Source organism: Triplophysa rosa, linkage group LG1 (assembly GCF_024868665.1).
Source record: "Triplophysa rosa linkage group LG1, Trosa_1v2, whole genome shotgun sequence".
Lineage (NCBI taxonomy): Eukaryota > Metazoa > Chordata > Actinopteri > Cypriniformes > Nemacheilidae > Triplophysa > Triplophysa rosa.
Window position 1 is genome coordinate 37676746 of NC_079890.1, and position 18517 is coordinate 37695262.

At 38.2% G+C, this 18517-nt stretch overlaps 1 protein-coding gene across 5 annotated transcripts in view; it reads right to left on the reverse strand.

The window, feature by feature from the left end:
- Positions 1-18517, reverse strand: part of myom1b (myomesin 1b) — a 30449-nt gene continuing 11932 nt past the window's right edge. For 3 of the 5 annotated variants that reach the window (XM_057336611.1, XM_057336586.1, XM_057336578.1), the window contains 27 exons: positions 16143-16339; positions 15998-16051; positions 14795-14919; positions 14526-14709; positions 13950-14124; positions 13678-13799; positions 10817-11233; positions 8590-8786; positions 8323-8449; positions 8049-8233; positions 7844-7958; positions 7520-7676; positions 6500-6606; positions 6365-6409; positions 6134-6270; positions 5882-6026; positions 5743-5802; positions 4481-4548; positions 3975-4088; positions 3737-3824; positions 3591-3629; positions 3381-3486; positions 3055-3218; positions 2129-2165; positions 2018-2040; positions 1738-1793; positions 1-1180 (listed from right to left, as the gene is read on the reverse strand). In XM_057336611.1, coding sequence (XP_057192594.1) covers positions 905-1180; positions 1738-1793; positions 2018-2040; positions 2129-2165; positions 3055-3218; positions 3381-3486; positions 3591-3629; positions 3737-3824; positions 3975-4088; positions 4481-4548; positions 5743-5802; positions 5882-6026; positions 6134-6270; positions 6365-6409; positions 6500-6606; positions 7520-7676; positions 7844-7958; positions 8049-8233; positions 8323-8449; positions 8590-8786; positions 10817-11233; positions 13678-13799; positions 13950-14124; positions 14526-14709; positions 14795-14919; positions 15998-16051; positions 16143-16339 — 3520 coding nt within the window. In that variant the 3' untranslated portion in view covers positions 1-904. The remainder of the gene's footprint in view (positions 1181-1737; positions 1794-2017; positions 2041-2128; positions 2166-3054; positions 3219-3380; positions 3487-3590; positions 3630-3736; positions 3825-3974; positions 4089-4480; positions 4549-5742; positions 5803-5881; positions 6027-6133; positions 6271-6364; positions 6410-6499; positions 6607-7519; positions 7677-7843; positions 7959-8048; positions 8234-8322; positions 8450-8589; positions 8787-10816; positions 11234-13677; positions 13800-13949; positions 14125-14525; positions 14710-14794; positions 14920-15997; positions 16052-16142; positions 16340-18517) is intronic. The other 2 variants (XM_057336604.1, XM_057336595.1) reach the window with 1 other exon arrangement.

The window sequence follows — 18517 nt, forward strand, 5'->3', positions numbered from 1 at the left end:
AAAAGAAGACGACAGAGAGGAGGGTGAGAGAACGTGTGCTCCATTTATTGGAAATGACATGTGATTATCTGTGAGGTAAAACAGGAAGTGAGGTCGTAACATTCTCAGATTTGATCAATATGCTTTCACAAAATGACTCCATCTTGGGAGGGAGTGATGTCACATGCAGTGCATTTATTAGGGAAGCATTCACAGAAATCTTTCATCTCGTATGACTGCAACATCCCACCCAGGACTGAACCTCCGGTATTCAGGATGGAAATAAACTGAAACAATAGAGCTGACTGTCAAACGTTCATGCACAGAGTTAGTGCATCTGTTTCTCATTGAATCTATAACACAAGAAAAGCCAAACACACAATAAAGCACAACACAACCTGGACTTAAAACCGTGTTCTTTCCATACGGGTGAGAAACTGAGAAAACGGTCCAGTAAAGTTTTACTTTAAAACTGAAACTATACAGAGATTCTGTTTCTGATTTATGGGGTTATTATTTTGACATTATTTTATTTGCAACCCGCAACCAAGATATTAGCACCATTAATACTCTTCATCGAGTACAGACCTTCAGATATTCAATGCAACGAATACTGTCAACAATAAATATTTACCTAAATTTTCCAAAATGCACTTATAATATTTAATTTTTTATTTTTTTAAACACAACCTCATGGCAATTCATAACCATTTCATGAATTTGTACGATCTCATTCGTACGTTTTAATATGATCTGCTTTTGCATCAGCTTTTTAACTATTGCGTTTTTCTAATAATAGCGCATGTACGAATTCCCATGAGATGGTACTTTTATACATATTTTGTTAATTTTCCTTTTTTTGTACATATACTTTTTAACGATTTAATAAGGAACTCCCATTTCGTTGGCTTGTATTCTCTTTGGCTTATTTTTTCTTCGTCTGCGATGAAGACACCTTTTCTTCGTCTGGCATGAAGACACTTACAGTAAAATCGCCGCTCTCGGTACCGTACTTGTTCTTCACCAGGATGCTGTATTTGCCGGAGTCGGACGTGTTGACGCTGGTGATGGTGAAACTGGCAAACTTGCCAGACTCGAATTTGAGGATGTAGTGATCATCAGAAACCATCTCACGCTCGTTCTTCAGCCAGGTGACCTCGGGCACCGGATCTCCTGAGATGTTGCAGGTCAGATTCAAAGCCTGAACGATAGAAACACATACTGAAACAATCATATCAATTAAAGGCTTACTCACAAGCACCCAGAGAAATATGTTATTGCTCAGAAATTGCTCTTTCACAGCTCAGGAGGTTTGATGGAGTTCTCAGTTGCGTTTCATTTAAGTATCAACTTATCTCAGTTTTCAGATGTTTCTCCTAACATTGCTTAGGGGAAATTAAAACGATAACACATGGGACAATTGTTGAAATCTATGAAGAGTGTGGAGGTGTCAAATGGATGTAGATTGTAGATGTAAAATAATCTGGATTTGGGTCAACTTGATGAGAAATGTTTGAGTTCATATTGAGATCTTCAATAATATTGACTTCTGATTGCAGACTTGACAAATCTGAGCTCAGTTTGAGACACTGTTGACATCTCTTCTGAAAATCTAATGAGACAAATATTAAAGACGCAGACGAGACTTAAACAAAAGTTTCCATTTGCTCTCTGTTCAGTCTCATTGATTTCTTGGAGAAATAACTGAGATATTGGAGAGATCTCATCTGCGATTTTTTTCTTATGGGCAAACGCTACCTTTCCTTCCTGAATGGTCACGACGTCAGGCAGCCCACCAGCCACGCGAGCGCGATCTGAGAAATAATACAAAGACAAACAGATCCTGTTAGCATGAAACAGATGGAAACCATGATCATAACACCAGAATATCTCAGGAAACCTAGCTGCTGTTGCCAATATTGATGTTGGATGTTGACATTTCTTCAGTGTGTGACTTCAAATGTTTAATACAAAGATTCAATTTGAATCTCATAAGAGTGAACGATGAAGATGAGTGTTTCTGCATTCTTCTACTCACTTCTCTCTGCGATGGCTGCAGACCTGCGACAAAAAAAACATCATGTGTAAGACATCAACATTCATTTTAGCTATTCAAACTTTGCGTTCGTATCCAGTATGCATCACTTACTTGAGTCTTTGAAATTCAGCAAACGCATCATCGAACGCTGAAAGACCAACATCCATTTATACCAATATGCATTAGAAACATTAACACGTGTTTAGACATCATAACCGCAGTATCTAACATAACACTGCCGTCCTTCCAAAACATCCTTGACAAGCACTTTTTAATACTGTTATTAGTTGCGAAACATAAAGGGTGACTAATAAGAATGATTATGACAAAAAATAAAAATCACAAAATATGGAGAGACAAGGTTTCAGAAGGATAAATATTACACTGCTTTATAAAGCTAATAAAGTTATGTAGACCAAATAAAATGCACTATTGAAGTCAACGTTAACGCATGTCATTGTGAACATCCTAATGGCGAACACTTGCTGTCAATGCAGAACACTTTAACAGATCACTTAAAGGAACAGTTCACCTAAAAATGAAAATTCTGTCACCATTTACTCACCTTCGAGTTGTTCCAAATGTGTATAAATGTCTTTGTTCTGATGAACACAGAGACAGATATTTGGAAGAATGCTTGTAACCAGACAGATTTTGCCCCCCATTGACTCCCATACTAGGAAAAATACAATGGTAGTCAAAAGTGAGACAAGAACTGTTTGCTGTCCTACATTCTTCAAAATATCTTCTTTTGTGTTCAACAGAACCAAAAAAAAAGATAAAGTTATTTTTCCTAGTATGGGAGTCAACGGGGGGCAAGATCTGTTTGGTTATAAGCATTCTTCCAAATATCGTTCTCTGTGTTCATCAGAACAAAGACATTTATACAGATTTGGAACAACTCGAAGGTGAGTAAATGATGACAGAAGTTTCATTTTTGGGTGAACTATCCCTTTAATAGATTGCATTTCAGTTAGGGTGGTCTTTGAGGACAGCTGTCTATGTAGACGGCATTACAGCTAGGGGTGTCTCCTCACCCTGTCCTGCCAGTTCCACGGTCCTGCGCAGACCTCCTTTACCGTCGAAGAACTCGATGGCGTACTTCCCTTTGTCTTTCTCAGTGGGTTCGGAAATCTGAAGCCAGAGCTGCTCGCCCACCACACCGCTCTTAATGCGATCTGTGAATGCGATCGCTGCGTCCCTTTAAATAACACACACACAGACAGTAAATAAACATCTTCGCTGTTAAGTTTTAGTTGGCTTTTGATTCGTTTTAATTGTACATAAACTTTTTTTTTAAAGCAAATTGCACAACAAATCTTCATTTTTGGAAACAACTGACAATACTTTATCAGAGTCTCACTTGTGATGCCAGGTGACGTGCAGCTCATCGTTGTAATAGCTGACGAAGGTGTAAAGTCTGATTCCCTCCTCAGTGCTCTGAATCTTCAGTGGAGTGGAAGAGTTGGCTGGACAAACAGAACATCAGCTGTTACTCTGATCACGGTGTCTAAATTATAATATACAGTAAAGACTGATCTTCAATAGGACATATTCAAAATACATTTCTTACCAATAACACTGAAGACCTGATTCATCAAATCTTTAAATCCTAAAAAAAAAGAACAAACGTTTATAAAAGAACAAGCGGGTTTTTTATGATTTTGGAATAAACCAGAAGAAATTCTGAAGGTTTTTTCGATAAAATATGAATGTCACCTTGGTCAGTGAGATTGAGGGTTGATGTGTCTTTGCCTCTGTCGTCCTTCACAACCACTTCATAGACACCGGCATCTTTCTTTGAGATCTGCCGTTCACAAACAAACACATACAGTACGCAGTGCACACACAAAACCCAACGGCTCAAAGCTCACAGTAATGAATTAAGCTCAAACTTTAAACTTCAATTTTATTCATTTCAGGTATTAATAAAGCATTGTCAGAGGCCGTACAGTACCTGAGCGATCTCCAGAGTCAACACTCCTTCAGAGAAATCAAGTTTCTCATTGACTTTAATCTCACGTCCGTCTTTATACCAGAGAGCCACAGAGTCTTTCTTCATGTTACCAACCTACAACAGTCGAGTCATATACATGGATGCAAGTAATAGAGAACAGAGAGAAAGAGAAATACAAAACTGTGTTTTTAATCATGTTTATCCCGCTCTCTTTTATTGTTCCTTGTCAGGTTAAAAAAATGTATTTTTATATATCATATCATATCATTAATTTTAATTTTAATTTTAATTTTAATTTTAATTTTAATTTTAATTTTAATTTTAATTTCAATTTTAATCTTTACCCAGCACCTTATTTTAAAACCACCTTATTGTTTTGTTGTTATAGTGACATTGCTCTATTTTTTTGTCATTACTTGTTTTATGTATTATGTTTTGGCAATATTAAAACTAACCATAATCCTTCTAAAAAAGTACTTTAAATTGAATTGAGAGAAAGAGCTCACCTTGCACTTCAGTCTAACACAGCATTCAGGTGTTACTTCATAACTGAGATACTCCACAAAGTGTGGACCTATAGTAAACACACAACAGTGATTTAACACACGCAGATTCAGCAACGGATACAGGAGGATTACATTCTTGCAACATGAATGACTTTTATCACAAAAAAAAACTTAACATGCAATCGGAATATTGCAAAGTCAAATTGTTTAAATCACTGCACATTACATAGTGTTTCTTTCAGGTTCACTACCGTCAAAAATGATTGATGATTAGCATACAGTTTAGATTGGTGGTATCGTTCTGTTCTGGGCTAAACTCCCTGCCCATCCATGCAAGCGATAAACCCCCTTATGCTAAACAGAACAAGCAGATGTCATTAGTTCTTAAAGACATTTACACAAGTGTAACACATAATTAAAGTGTTGTTGCGACTTTTGAAAAGGAATAACAGAAGTCAAGTCCCCATTGTAAATGTGAGCTGGAGCTGGGGATGGAGGAGGGTAATTTGCTCCTGAGCGACGCGATAAGCTGCTATTAGCTGAATGAATTTTAAAACGAAAGCGTCATATTTCTATAGGTAGAGGAGGATCAGCTGATGCAAGCTTGACTCACGTGACCGGCCAGAACTAACGCTATACGCTTGATTTCATGTGCAAATAAAAACATTTATATTTAACAAACTCTCTTTATATACATATATATATATATATATATTAGGGCTGTCAACGTTAACGCATGCGATACATTCCTTCAGATTAACGCGTTAAAAATATTTAACGCCATTAACGCAACATCTGTTTTTTCTGTCATCGTTGTCTAGCGTTACATTATATAATCACGCTCTTATTCATATAAAGGCCTTTAAACTATTAATAAAGACATCAGTTGCAAAGCCAGCAATATTAGAATGCTGGCTCTCATTCATAAAATGATGCTGTTCAAGAAATGTGTTATTTCTACATTAGTTTAGAGATAAAATGTGAAATTATTAGAATGCAAAAGTATATTTAAAACATAAAAGCTGTGTGTGATTAGTTAGTTACTTTTTTAATCGATTGACAGCACTAAAATAAACATGTTAAACAAAAGAAATAGTGTATGTTTAATTTCACTATACGTGTGCGATTAATCGCAGTTAATCGCTCGAATGGGGTGCAATTAATCGCGATTAAAAAAATGCAATCTATTGACAGCCCTAATATATATAGTATATAAAATACACATACTGTACATACATACTGTATACATTGTGCGGTCTTACCCTGTTTCCTGTGCCATTCCTTCCTCTGGAACTCTGATTCCTTCTGTAACTGCTTGAAGACTGAAATCAATGAGATTTTCTCATCAATGTAAATTCATACATCACACACATGTACATGCACATGAATGTTTAGATGTACCGTCTCCGATCAACACCAGACTGGACTGATTAGTGGCTTTGCCGTCCTGAAGTTGGAAAGTGAACGTTCCCTCGTCGTCTTTGCTCAGAGTCTCCATGAACATTTCAATAATGCCTGTGTTTTTATCAAAGTTCATCTTGTATTTCTACAACACAGAGAAAAACCTCAAATGTATCAAGTCCAAATCACGTGTAATATATTTAGTGCGAATGCATTCATTACTCCGTGTGTCTGAGTTTATTTTCCTCTAACCTCTCCCTGGGAAATCATGTTGTCATTGAACACGTATTCGACTTTTCCGTTGGCAGACATCTTCTCCGCATGGAGCCAGAAGCGAACTCTGCCCTTCTCCAGCAACTCCACGGCCAGCTCGCTCTTCAGAGGAATAACTGCAGAGGGACAGGACAACCTTGACATCACAGATCCTTTCATATACATTTCCAATGTGAACCCTTGCAAGGGCACACCGACATGAGGACTTACTAGGGAACTTGTGCTCGTGGCTGATTTTCAGGAGATCCTTTAGACCTGTTGGAACATGAGATGTGATGAATGATCAACAGTTACTCCGGTAAACACAGTAAAATTCTCAAATGAAACAGAGATGCTGATGTTTACCTTCTTCAGTGATTGTGTAGCTGGCTGACACTCCATCAGTGTGTGTGACCACACAAGAGTAGATCCCCAGATCCTCTTCTGAAGGCGTCTTAAAGATCGCTTTAGACCTGCACAACAATACACAACCATTGCCGAAAGATAAACAATCTAACAACACAATCCGTCTTTAACTGAACTCATCTTTGTGTCAAGTTAAGGACAACACAGTTTGTGTTACTTTTGATTTAACCTGGTATTGTCCCTAGTATTTTTTTAACACAAAATCAACACAAATCGACTAATAATGTGCAAAAAAAACCATAATATGTAAAAATTCCATACAGTAACACAAAAATGTGGTTTTATTTAACACATCCTTTTTAAGAGTGTATGATCAAATTCATGTTTTTTAGTGTATTTTGAAATGTAAAATGTATTTAAGTAAACTGAAACTCATTTATTTAAATTCAAAATACAAAATGTATAAAGATTTTTATCCATTTTGAATATATATGAAATATATTTTGGAACAAACTGTAGAGAACTGACAGAGAACAGGAAAAACATATTTAATATTAATTGATAAATTAGGATATTAATCGTTTAAAAATGGCACAATATTTTTATGACTCACCAGAAGCAGGATTATTATTCCTAAACTAATAAAACATTTCTAAATACAGATTATAATAATCATATTATATTATATTAATTACAATATTATTGAAAAACTTAAATAAAAATAAAAAATATTGCTGAAATACGAGGATACACTAAAGTAATCAACTAAAAAATAAATTAAAATTAAATACCAACTAAAACTGTAATAAAAAAACTATGTGACATTATTTTAAAAAATGCAATTGACAAAAGCACAAAACAAAATAGATAAACTACAAAATAACATGAAAACCAAAAATACCAAATAAAAGCTCATTCGAATTTTTAATAAACCTACAATTAAACTAAAACTTTGATCAGGAGCCATTATTTTTAATTCAATATTTACAAATTGTCGTAAAACATATACTTCACACGTACTTGTTGCCCTTGGTCTCCAGGGTCATGCGGTCAGAATCTGACATCTCCTCATAATTCTTGGACCAGATGAATTTGGAGTCAGGAGTGAGCTCCGAACACTGGAAGTTCAGAGAAATGACGCCATCGTCATCAACTTCCACCACGATCTCTGAAGTACCTGTGGGAAAGAAATGATCTGCTGGATTATTCTGATATTCTTTGAGTTTGCCAATGAGTTTCTTTTTTGATTTAAACAGCATTTTGGCACCCTTGAGTGTCACCGTGAGAAGTGACTAAAGAGAAAATGCTTTTTTTGACATCTCCCTCCACCAACGGGTGTAGTACCTGGTTTAGTCACGGCCTTGACCGGTTCTGTGGTCTCTGAGGCTTTTCCTACACCAGCCTTGTTCTGAGCTCGCACGCGGAACACATACGACTCGCCCTCCTTTAGATCCTTGATCTAGAACCGCACAGAAAAGCAATGACCGACTACTGACATCACAACCCCTTTAGAATCCAACCGGCCCACCCCATCACCTCCAGCACAAACCTTCATGTACTTCTTATCAGTGGCTTTCTCATTAACACCCCTCCACATCTCAAAGTCTGCATCAGTCTCCTTAATATCAACGTAGTATCCATTGACAGCGTCACGGCCCTGGTACACAGGTGGTTTCCATAGCAACACCAGAGCGTCCTTTCGAACCTCCTGTATTTGGAGGTCATGGGGTGGTCCTGCATCAAAACAAAGATAGATTGATTTACCTGTTTTGTTCTCTTACAGGGACACTGTGGCTTGTGAAAGTAATTGAGTTTTTCTTTACCAGGAACAGCAATGGTCCACTCCTCACATCTGAATACCTCACTGGGCTGAGATGGGATGCCCACGCCAGCCATATTGGCAGCGCGTACCTGGAACTGGTACAGCATGTTCTCCTTCAGGTCCGACACCTGGAAAAGAAGAATAAATGCGAGTTAGAAATCTCAAACTAAATATAAATATAGTATATACTGCAAAACGTTTCCAAGATGACTTTCATACAATAAAAGTAAAAAAGCTGTCAGTTTTATATAAAAGTGCAAACACTCACTCTATACGCTCGCTCGCTGATGGACTTGATGTTCGCCTCGTGCCATTTTCCCGGCACTCCACCTATGACCTCACGGTAATCAATGAAGTAGCCGGTGATGTCAGCGCCACCAATGAAAGTGGGCTGTTTCCATGCCAACACCATCGAGTCCCGCACACTTTCCAACACAGTGATGCCATAGGGAGGAGCAGGGGATGCTGGGATAGCACAATATGACAGTTAATAGAGAAGCAGATTTACAGTTTAACACTAATTCTCAACCCTTTCAAACTGCCAAAGACAATAAATCAAAGACTTGGGTTTTCTCTCTTGTACTCGTACTGCTGAAATGCTGTCAGAAGTTATCAACTGTGAATCATCTAGAGATTTGCTTTATAGATTTAACACAAAATTCATTTTTTTAAAACGAAATAAATGGAATAAAGTTTTTGTATATATGTTCATTTATTTGATAAATTAGCGTCGAGAACTGCATATGCACATTTTAATTACCATTTTGTGCATACACATTTATATATTTTTAAAAGAAATAAGAATTATTACACTAATTTGGCAGTTTACCAAAAAATATTTTTTTTATAAATACAGATATGTTTGTTGAGAACTGAGTACGCGCATTTCAATTCCCATTTTGTGCATACACATTTATACATCAGGCCCTTGATTTTTATGAGAAATATGAAATGTTATACTTGTTCAATATTTTACAAAAATAAGTTTCCTGTTGCATACATTTAATATATTCAACATTTAAAATTTAAATATTGAATTAATAATATTATATATTAAATTAACTAAACTTGCTATGCATATACAATACCTTTCAATTTCCAATTTTAAATATATCAGTTTATAAAATACATTTTTTTGTTAAATAATTGGAATGTAATAACTTGGCTGGCAGTATACCAAAAATTATTTTTCTATAAATCCAGATGTTTGTTGAGAACTGAATATGCACATTTCAATTCCCATTTTGTACATACGCAACATTCATACATCAGGCCCTTGATTTTATTAAAAAATGGGAAATATTGCACTTGTTTAATATTTTACATCAATAGGTTTACTGCATACACATATTCAACGTTTAAAATTTAAATATTAAATTAACTAAACTTCAGATACCTTACAAAACGATTCAATTTCTAATTCTTCAAGATATAATTTTATTAAATTAATTTTGGGTTAATAATTTTAATGTAATAAAACTTGGCATTTCCCCCCCCAATTTATTTTTTTATATATCCAGATATGTTAGTTGAGAAATAAGTACGCATACAATTCCCATTTTGTACATAGGCAGCATCACACCCCTGATTTTTATCCAGGATAAAAATACGATTTTACATATAATGTTTACTTATTACATTTTTTTTATTAAAGTTTTCTGAGGCTCCCTACTGGTTAAGAATCATTGGCACACAGACACCTAAAGTCTAAGAATGTGTCAAGGTGATGACAACAAAATATCCAAACCAATCACAGAAGTGTAGAAATACTGATTGGCACTGTGACGCTCCCAAACACAATCCAATAATCTTTCATTCTAAGGGCTGGTCACAGTATAACAGCACAATGTTTAGAAAGCTTATCCCACCGTCTCTGTGTTTTTAGAGAGCAGTAATAATGTACACGGGGGAGCGTAGTGCATCAGTATTCTTCAAACTGTGACCAGGTGACGTATGGTGTGAAAGGTGTCCAGCATATTGGCAGTTGTGGCTGGTGATAAAAAAATAAAGTGTTGTTAACAAAACACATACAACGGAGAAAACTTACCTTATAAAGAATGTTTTGGTTTAACATGGGTTTAGGAACTCGTCCCTCAGTTTTTAAAAAATATATTTTTATAATATTCGTCTACGGGGCAAGGCACTCAATAGGGTTTAAAATAAAACTTCGGTCATCAATTGTTCATTTAAAACCTGTTTGTATCTGACATGTTGTGAACCTTTTTAAATACTAAACCACAACTGCATGAAAACAATATGCTAATTTCATGAGAGAGCTCTCGAGTCAATTTGAGAAATTGACAATGATGAGCAAAATAATCATTACTGAATGAATCTCACAGATTGCAACGAACTGCACCAACATTCAAGTGTTTGAAAAAGAAAAAGAGAGATTAAAAATGCAAAGAAATGAATGAAAGAGGAGACGGGTGAGGCCTGAACTCTGAGGAGGGTGTTGATGATGATGGACCTGAACATAACCTTCATCCTCTCACCTGATCCTCTTCGTCCTCTCCCGTGTTCTTCTGCTTTCTCTGGTTCCACAGACGAGTTTAGCGAGCACTTACGATTGTCGGCCGATCCTGTTTCCGGCTCCGTTTCAATACAGTCGGGTGTGCACGATTCAGCGCTACAGTTCTCAGCCGGTTTCGCTATTTCAGGTTCCTGCTTATTAGTGGGTTCGGGTGGCCCTACGTTCCCCCTCTTGCACTGTTTGCCCTCGTTAAGGGTGGGTGGATGCCCTACTTGACCCCCTCCCTCGGCCCTCTCAATACCGTTAGCTAAGCGTGTTAAAGGTGCGCCAGCGGAGGAGTGAGACGCCACATGCCTGCCCACTCCACAAGAGCTGTGCTGGGTTAGTGCCACCCCAATACCCACTGACTCCAGACACACACCGTGAGGAATACCGCCCCCTACAGGAGTTAGCAGAGAGAACAGCGAGAGAAATACATATCGGTCAGAAAAAAAACACACACACAATCAATCACAATGCATCTGTCAGTCATTTACTGACTTCTGTCTGATATTTACATCTTTAAGAGGTGAACTTTAGCAGGAAGCATGCAAAAACAAGCTGCATATGTTTTACTATTAAAGGCGGGGTAACCGATTTCCGAATTACGCTTTAGACAACTGAGCCGGGCCGAGTACCAAAACAACCTTGTAGCCAATCAGCAGTAAGGTGCACAGGACGGACATTAGTCGAGCCGAGCGCTGACGAAAGATGGGGGTAGGGGTGTGTCTGTTTTGGTGATTTGAACATCAACAACGGCTAAGAGAAATCGGACACCCCGCCTTTAAAGTATATTTCATTTATGAGAAGCAAAGAAAACAAGAGAAAGAAAAAGCCTTGAGATATCGTGAAGATATTAGAAACAGAGAAGACACCAGAGACAGTTTAGTTAGTTTATGCATTGATTGCATTTCTTTGTGCTGGTCCTTTATGAAAAAACACTGTCATTTGACATTTTATACTTTATAGTGTATTTTATTTACACGTTATTCTATCGTGTTTGTGTTGTACAATCTACAGTACTGTAAAATAAATGAATTAGACGGTTTCAAAGTGACGACATAAAAAAACGATTCTGCCCATACGCGCGTTGGTGGGCTGCAGTAAACTTCCGGTACACATTCACCAACAGTAGAGTGCCTGTAGATTATTTCTGATAACAAGCAAAAGAAACCGAGAAGAACCGCTAGATGGCTAAACTTGTCCCTCCAATATTTCGAATGTAGGCTGCGATACCAAGCTCAACCGCTAGATGTCAGTGTACCATACAGTTTGTTTAAATGCGACCGAACTACAGGACCCCTTCAACAAATTGCTTATTTAATAAATTGAACATACAACAAAATTCAACAAATCGTTTATTTAATACAATTACTATACAGTAAAATAATAATAGAAATGAACATTAACACAATTAAATTAAATATAAATAGTTATATTATTAGAAACTAGCCAAACACAGACCGGAAGTTAACTGGGGGTCAGGTGCGTGCGCGTCCGACGAAACGGTCTATATCATGACAAACTACATGTTGTATTGTGTTATCTATTTATTACAGCTCAAGAGGTTAAGTTCACGAAGGTAAAAAAAAGTTACTAGCAGAAATGGTTCATCAGTCTAAAATTGATTTATATATCTTAAGCAGGGGTTCTCAATTTCTACCCAATAAAATATTTCAGAGCTTGATACTTCAAATTCTGTCATCATTTACTCACCTTCGAGTTGTTCCAAATGTGTATAAATGTCTTTGTTCTGATGAACACGGAGAAAGATATTTGGAAGAATGCTTATAACCAAACAGATCTCAACACCCATTGACTATAGTAGGAAAAATTACTTCTTAAAGAAGTTTTGGGGCACTTTTGACTATCAGTGTCCTTTTTCCTACTATGGGAGTCAATGGGGGGCAAGATCTGTCTGGTTATAAGCATTCTTCCAAATATCTTTCTCCGTGTTCATCAGAACAAAGAAATGTGTACACATTTGAAGCAACTCGAAGGTGAGTAAATGATGACAGAATTTTCATTTCTGGGTGAAGTATCACGTTGACTAGAAAGGTGTTCATTCAGTATAAAAATGGACAAATAATAAGAATTATCTTGGTTTTTAGTTAGTTAAATGTATTTCAATGCTTATTTTGTCTAATTTTAAATTATCATTCATCCTGAGGCCCTCTTGGAAGTCAGCTGGGGCCCCCTTGTGGGCAATGGCAATTTTCTGTGGGCAACCAATCTAAAGCAATTTATAAGTGACTTCAGATAAAAGCTTGAGTTAAATAAATAAATGCATGCAAACTAAATTAGACAAGGTTAAACATCAGCAAAAAAGAAAAGTTATTAAAAAAAGATTACCAAGCCAATTTCTTCGCATTTGTAGTGTTTTTCATAAAGGTGAGCATGCTGCCGAGCACAAAGTCTCATGGTGGTTAAGGGACATGAATCAGTAGAAAGGCATTATGGGTAAAGAAAGAGGGAAGGACGGGCAGAGGGACAGGTTTAAAACAATTGAGGGACAGGGCTGAGAAGATTAAGGGGTGGGCGTGACAGACCGGGTGCCGGGTGGGCTGGTTTGTAGTCACCGCTATGTTGGATCAGTCGTGATCCAAACTAGAGGAAGTCTACAACTCCTGACCCCACCTCCTGGGAGACATGGAGGGGCGGGGCTTCAGAGTTTGGTGGGTGTGGCCCTGGCACAGGAGTGCCGGGGAATGTGTGAGTCTGGGTGGTGAAGTATGGAGGGCAGAATTGGAAAAGTGAAAGTCGGATATTGTGGTTTGTGATGTGAAAAGCACCACCACAACCTTTTAAATGAAAAGTCACATTAATAGGAATTCACAGACTCACCAATAGCAGCTTTAACTTCGATAGCTTCAGATTCTTGTGAGAAATCACTGATTCCTGCAGCATTCACCGCTCGCACACGGAAGACGTATGTCTCGCCCGTGGTCAGGCCATGACAGATAAACCTACAACAACACATGTAAAGATAACAATGTATTATAACATATTTTTTATTGACATTTAAGCTCATACGTATGTGATTGAAGCATTTGTGTGTTTCTGTATGAATAATGGCTGCATTATTGTTTTGCGTTAATCATTTGTTATTATTATACCTGGTGCCTTTCACAGGTTTGTTGTTGCAGGGTTCCCAGGCATTGCTCCCAGCGACGCTGGTCTCGATGTAGTAGCCCACCAGCTCTTTAGCATCACGCGACGCCTCCCACGAAACCACCACAGACGTGTCCGTGTTGCGGGTTGGCACCACACGACCAGGGGCTGACGGGATATCTGGTGATTGACAGACAAACCTATAATGCAAAGCTATTAAACATGCACATCGTATTCTATCAAACTATGTTTATAAATGATACATTTATGCATCAGATCGCTATGAAAGCAACATGCAGACAGCCAAATTCACACATTCTTCAAAATATTTTCTTTTGTGTTCAACAGAATAAAGAGATGTCTACAGGTTTGAAACAACTCGAGGGAGAGTCAATGATGAGTAAATTATCATTTTTAACAACTACACCTTTAACAACGTTCAAGAAAAATCATTCAGATGTTCAATGATCTTTTGCAAGTACTTAAACACAAGTTTATTTCTAATAGTCAGATACAAAGTATGTAAAGTTAAAATACTCTGTAAGAACCCCATAATAACCTAATTCTTCTCAAGGTCATACCCAGTTTGTCTCCAACCGTGGTGGCTTCGGTCGGTTCTGATGGTTCTCCGACACCAGCCGAGTTACAGCAGCGAACACGGAAGCAATACGATTTGCCCTCCGCCAGATCGAAGAGAGCGAAGCGTGGAGATTTCACCGGGATTTCAGTGTTTACTCGCTGCCAGCTGTCTGTGCCAGAAACGCACTACACACACAAACACACAAATAAAAAAGATTTAAAAACAGAATAAAAAGATCATTTCCGCGTGAATTAAATTTGGGGATCTCACCTTCTCAACATAATACATGACCCCTTCATGACCCTTCTCACCCGGGGGCTTCCAGCTCAGTACCACATAGTTTTTAGTGGCTTCAATGACACTGAGGTCACAAGGTCGGCCGGGAACGACTCCCTCTATAGTCGATCAAGATAAAACGAAGCATGCGTCGTGATTGGTTCTTTACTGATCTGTGTCGTGTCATTGACTGTGAGAGGAATGTTCACAGTGACAAAGGGTAAAAACAGACATACGGTCATTCATGAATACTGGAGAAGGATTGAAAATTGACTTATAGGGCAAATGCTTACAAGAAATATTTTTAATTCATTATTCTCATTAGTGGACAAATGTGTCCCAAAAATGTTATCTTAATTTACATGCCTTTTACTGTTTTATCAAATTTAATGACTATTTCTCTGACTTACAAGATTTGATCAATTGAAATGTTATCAATTTCCAAGACTTCTGAGATTTTATCTGACATGACTTAAGGTTTCATCAATTTCCATGACTCTTAAGATTTAATCTTTAAAAAATCAATTCCATGACTTTTAAGATTTTATAAGTTTCCATAACTTTTAACATTTGACCAAGTATATCATACACTACCAGTCAAAGGTTTTCGGACACTTGCTCACGTATGTTTTCATATTTTTTCCATATTTTAGTATCATAATAAAATCATCAAAATTATGACATAAAACAAAGGGAACTATGGGAATTATGTTGTAACAAATCATATTTAAACGTATTATATGTCATCATTATCAGTGTAGTCACCTTTTGACTAGAATTTGCAGAAATGTTTTCTTGTCATTTTCTCAAGCAGCTTCTTGAGGTCTCACGCTGAGATGCTTTTTAAACAATATTAAAGGAGTTACCATTTATTCTGTGCTCTTATTGGCTGCTCTTTCTTCATTATTCAGTCAGTGTCATCCATTTCAAAAATACTTTTTATAAAATAAAATGTTAGTTTGTCATGAAAAAAAAACGTGTTTGTTTGCAAAATTATATTTTTGACTACTAAACCAGACATTTAAGCTTAGACTTTCAGATCAAATGTTTTTTTAAACAACGAGAAACATTTCACTCAAGTGTCCAAAAACGTTTGACCTGTGGTGTAGATGACGTTTTTTTCCAAACCTGGAAATCACATTCCAAGTTTTCCATGAATTCTGAAATGGATTTTATTTATTCTTTGACTTTTCTCACCTACAGGCTCTTCTTCAGTTACAATAATCTGACCAGTCCAGGGAGCAGATGTACCTGGATGACAAAACACGAAAAAGCAAGTAAGAAAAAACAAACTGATTTTTTTAAATTAATTTTGTGTATTCGTTCTGCAAGTCACGCGAACCTTTCCGTGCGCGATCAGCAGGGTCCATGGCAGCTACCGGTTCAGAGACACGGGACGGGTGACTCATACCGGCCTTATTCACCGCACGTACACGAAAGGTGTAGCTGCGTCCCTCCACCAGACCGGTGACGGGGAAACGAGCAAACTTCACCGGAGTGTCATTACATTGAGCCCAATGTGTAGTGCCAACCTCACATCTGCAGAAGAACAGAAACAGAAAATAACACTGAAATGAAACCGATCTGCTCTTTCTGCTGTTGTATAGAAACATTATTCAAGACTTCAGTAATAAAAGCCTAGATTAACTGATCCTAAAGCATGGATGGCTTTATATCTAAAGATTTGTGTAACCTAAATCAGGGGTTTTCCAACTGGACCGGGGACCTCCCGAAGGTTGCAAGGGGTCCCCATAAAATTTCAGATAAAAATACAAAGCAAAGATTGTCTACTGAACATTATTATTGTTTTATTTCGAGTGTTTCTCTTATTTGCATAGTTTCCAGAATTGTTTATAATTGTATTTTCCTAGCGAGTTATTGACACCACGGTTCCTTTTTTGCTCTCAAAGTAAGAGTTTCTACAGTACAGATTCGCTTATAGGACTAGATGTTATAATCCCACTATTTCAGCACAGTTGAATTGCCCAATAGGACATTTCCCACGCCTTATGCATGAAGCAATACTTACCTTTCCTTGCCATTACCAGAGAGACATCTCATGAGTTGTGTGTCCCACTTTCATCACATCCATTATCCTGGGTGAAAGATGCCTTTAGGTGAGGTGCTGCTGATAATGCCCTTTGTATGGTTCCACCAATGCGACACATCGTCAGTTGTGCACCTCAGCCTCATTGGGTGTTTCGGCCCTTTATCACAAGACACCCTCAGCCAAGGGAGGCCCACCGCAGGTTGATCAGACCTGGCATACCATTACAACACATTACCAAAATCAACGCAACCATACGCGCAAAGTCGTTGGCTAAGGCTGTTATAGCCCCACTGGCTCCGTTAATGCGCGCTCAGTGCCCCCGGTCCCGTATGGCATAACATTACAACACATTACCAAAATCAACGCAACCATACGCGCAAAGTCGTTGGCGAAGGCTGTTATAGCCCCACTGGCTCCGTTAATGCGCGCTCAGTGCCCCCGGTCCCGTATCGCATAACATTACAACACATTACCAAAATCAACGCAACCATACATGCCAAACCATTGGCTAAGGCTGTTATAGCCCCACTGGCTCCGTTAATGCAAGCTCAGTGCCCCCGGTCCCGTATGGCATAGCAATACAACACAACACCATTTTATTACGTGGTCACTTGGCAGCCCATATTGCATCCTTCCGTTTCAACCACAGCCAGTGGCTGCTTCTCTTAGCAACAGTGGCAAGTTCTTTGAATTTGGATTAAAAATGTTTCTTTTCAGGGTTCATCCAACAAGTGTCGCCAACTATTAAAGTTCTGAAACAAAATCTTTTCTTTATAATACCACATTTACAGTTTACCCAACAACGTTTATATGCATCGTTTTACATACAAATTTATAAATGGACATGTATTTTTGAAAGGGGGTCCCTTTTCCTATCACTGCTATGCGGATGACACACAGCTCCACCTGTCATTTCAGCCTAATGATCCGACGGTTTCTGCGCGCATCTCAGCATGCCTGAAGGACATTTCACTCTGGATGAAGGACCATCACCTGCAGCTGAACCTTGCAAAAACTGAACTGCTCGTGATCCCGGCCGACCCGAAGACTCAGCATGACCTTTCCATCCAACTAGGTTGATCAACCATTACTCCTTCCAGAACGACCAGAAACCTGAGAGTGGTAATTAATGATCAGCTGAACTTCACGGATCATGTGGCCAGCACCACCCGGTCCTGTAGATTCATCCACTACAATATTAGGAGAATTAGGCCTTTCCTGTCTGAGCATGCTACGCAAGTTCTTGTCCAGGCTCTCGTCCTGTCTAGACTTGACTATTGCAATGTCGTTGGCTGGCTGGTCTTCCACAACCAGGCCTCTTCAGATGATCCAGAATGCAGCAGCAAGAGTGGTCTTCAACGAGCCGAAAAGAGCGCACGTCACTCCTCTCTTCGTTAGGTTGCACTGGCTCACTATAGTCGCTCGAATCCAATTCAAATCTCTGCTCTTGGCCTACAAAACCACCACTGGTTCGACACCCCCTTATCTTCACTCTCTAATTCAGACTTATGTACCCGCCCGATATCTGCGCTCTGCAATCAAACAACGTCTTGTGGTGCCTTCCCACAATGGGAAAAAATCACTCTCACGCATTTTCTCCAGATGTGTTCCACGACTCTGGAACGATCTCCATCTTACCACAAGATCAGCAGATCTTGTAGTTGTCT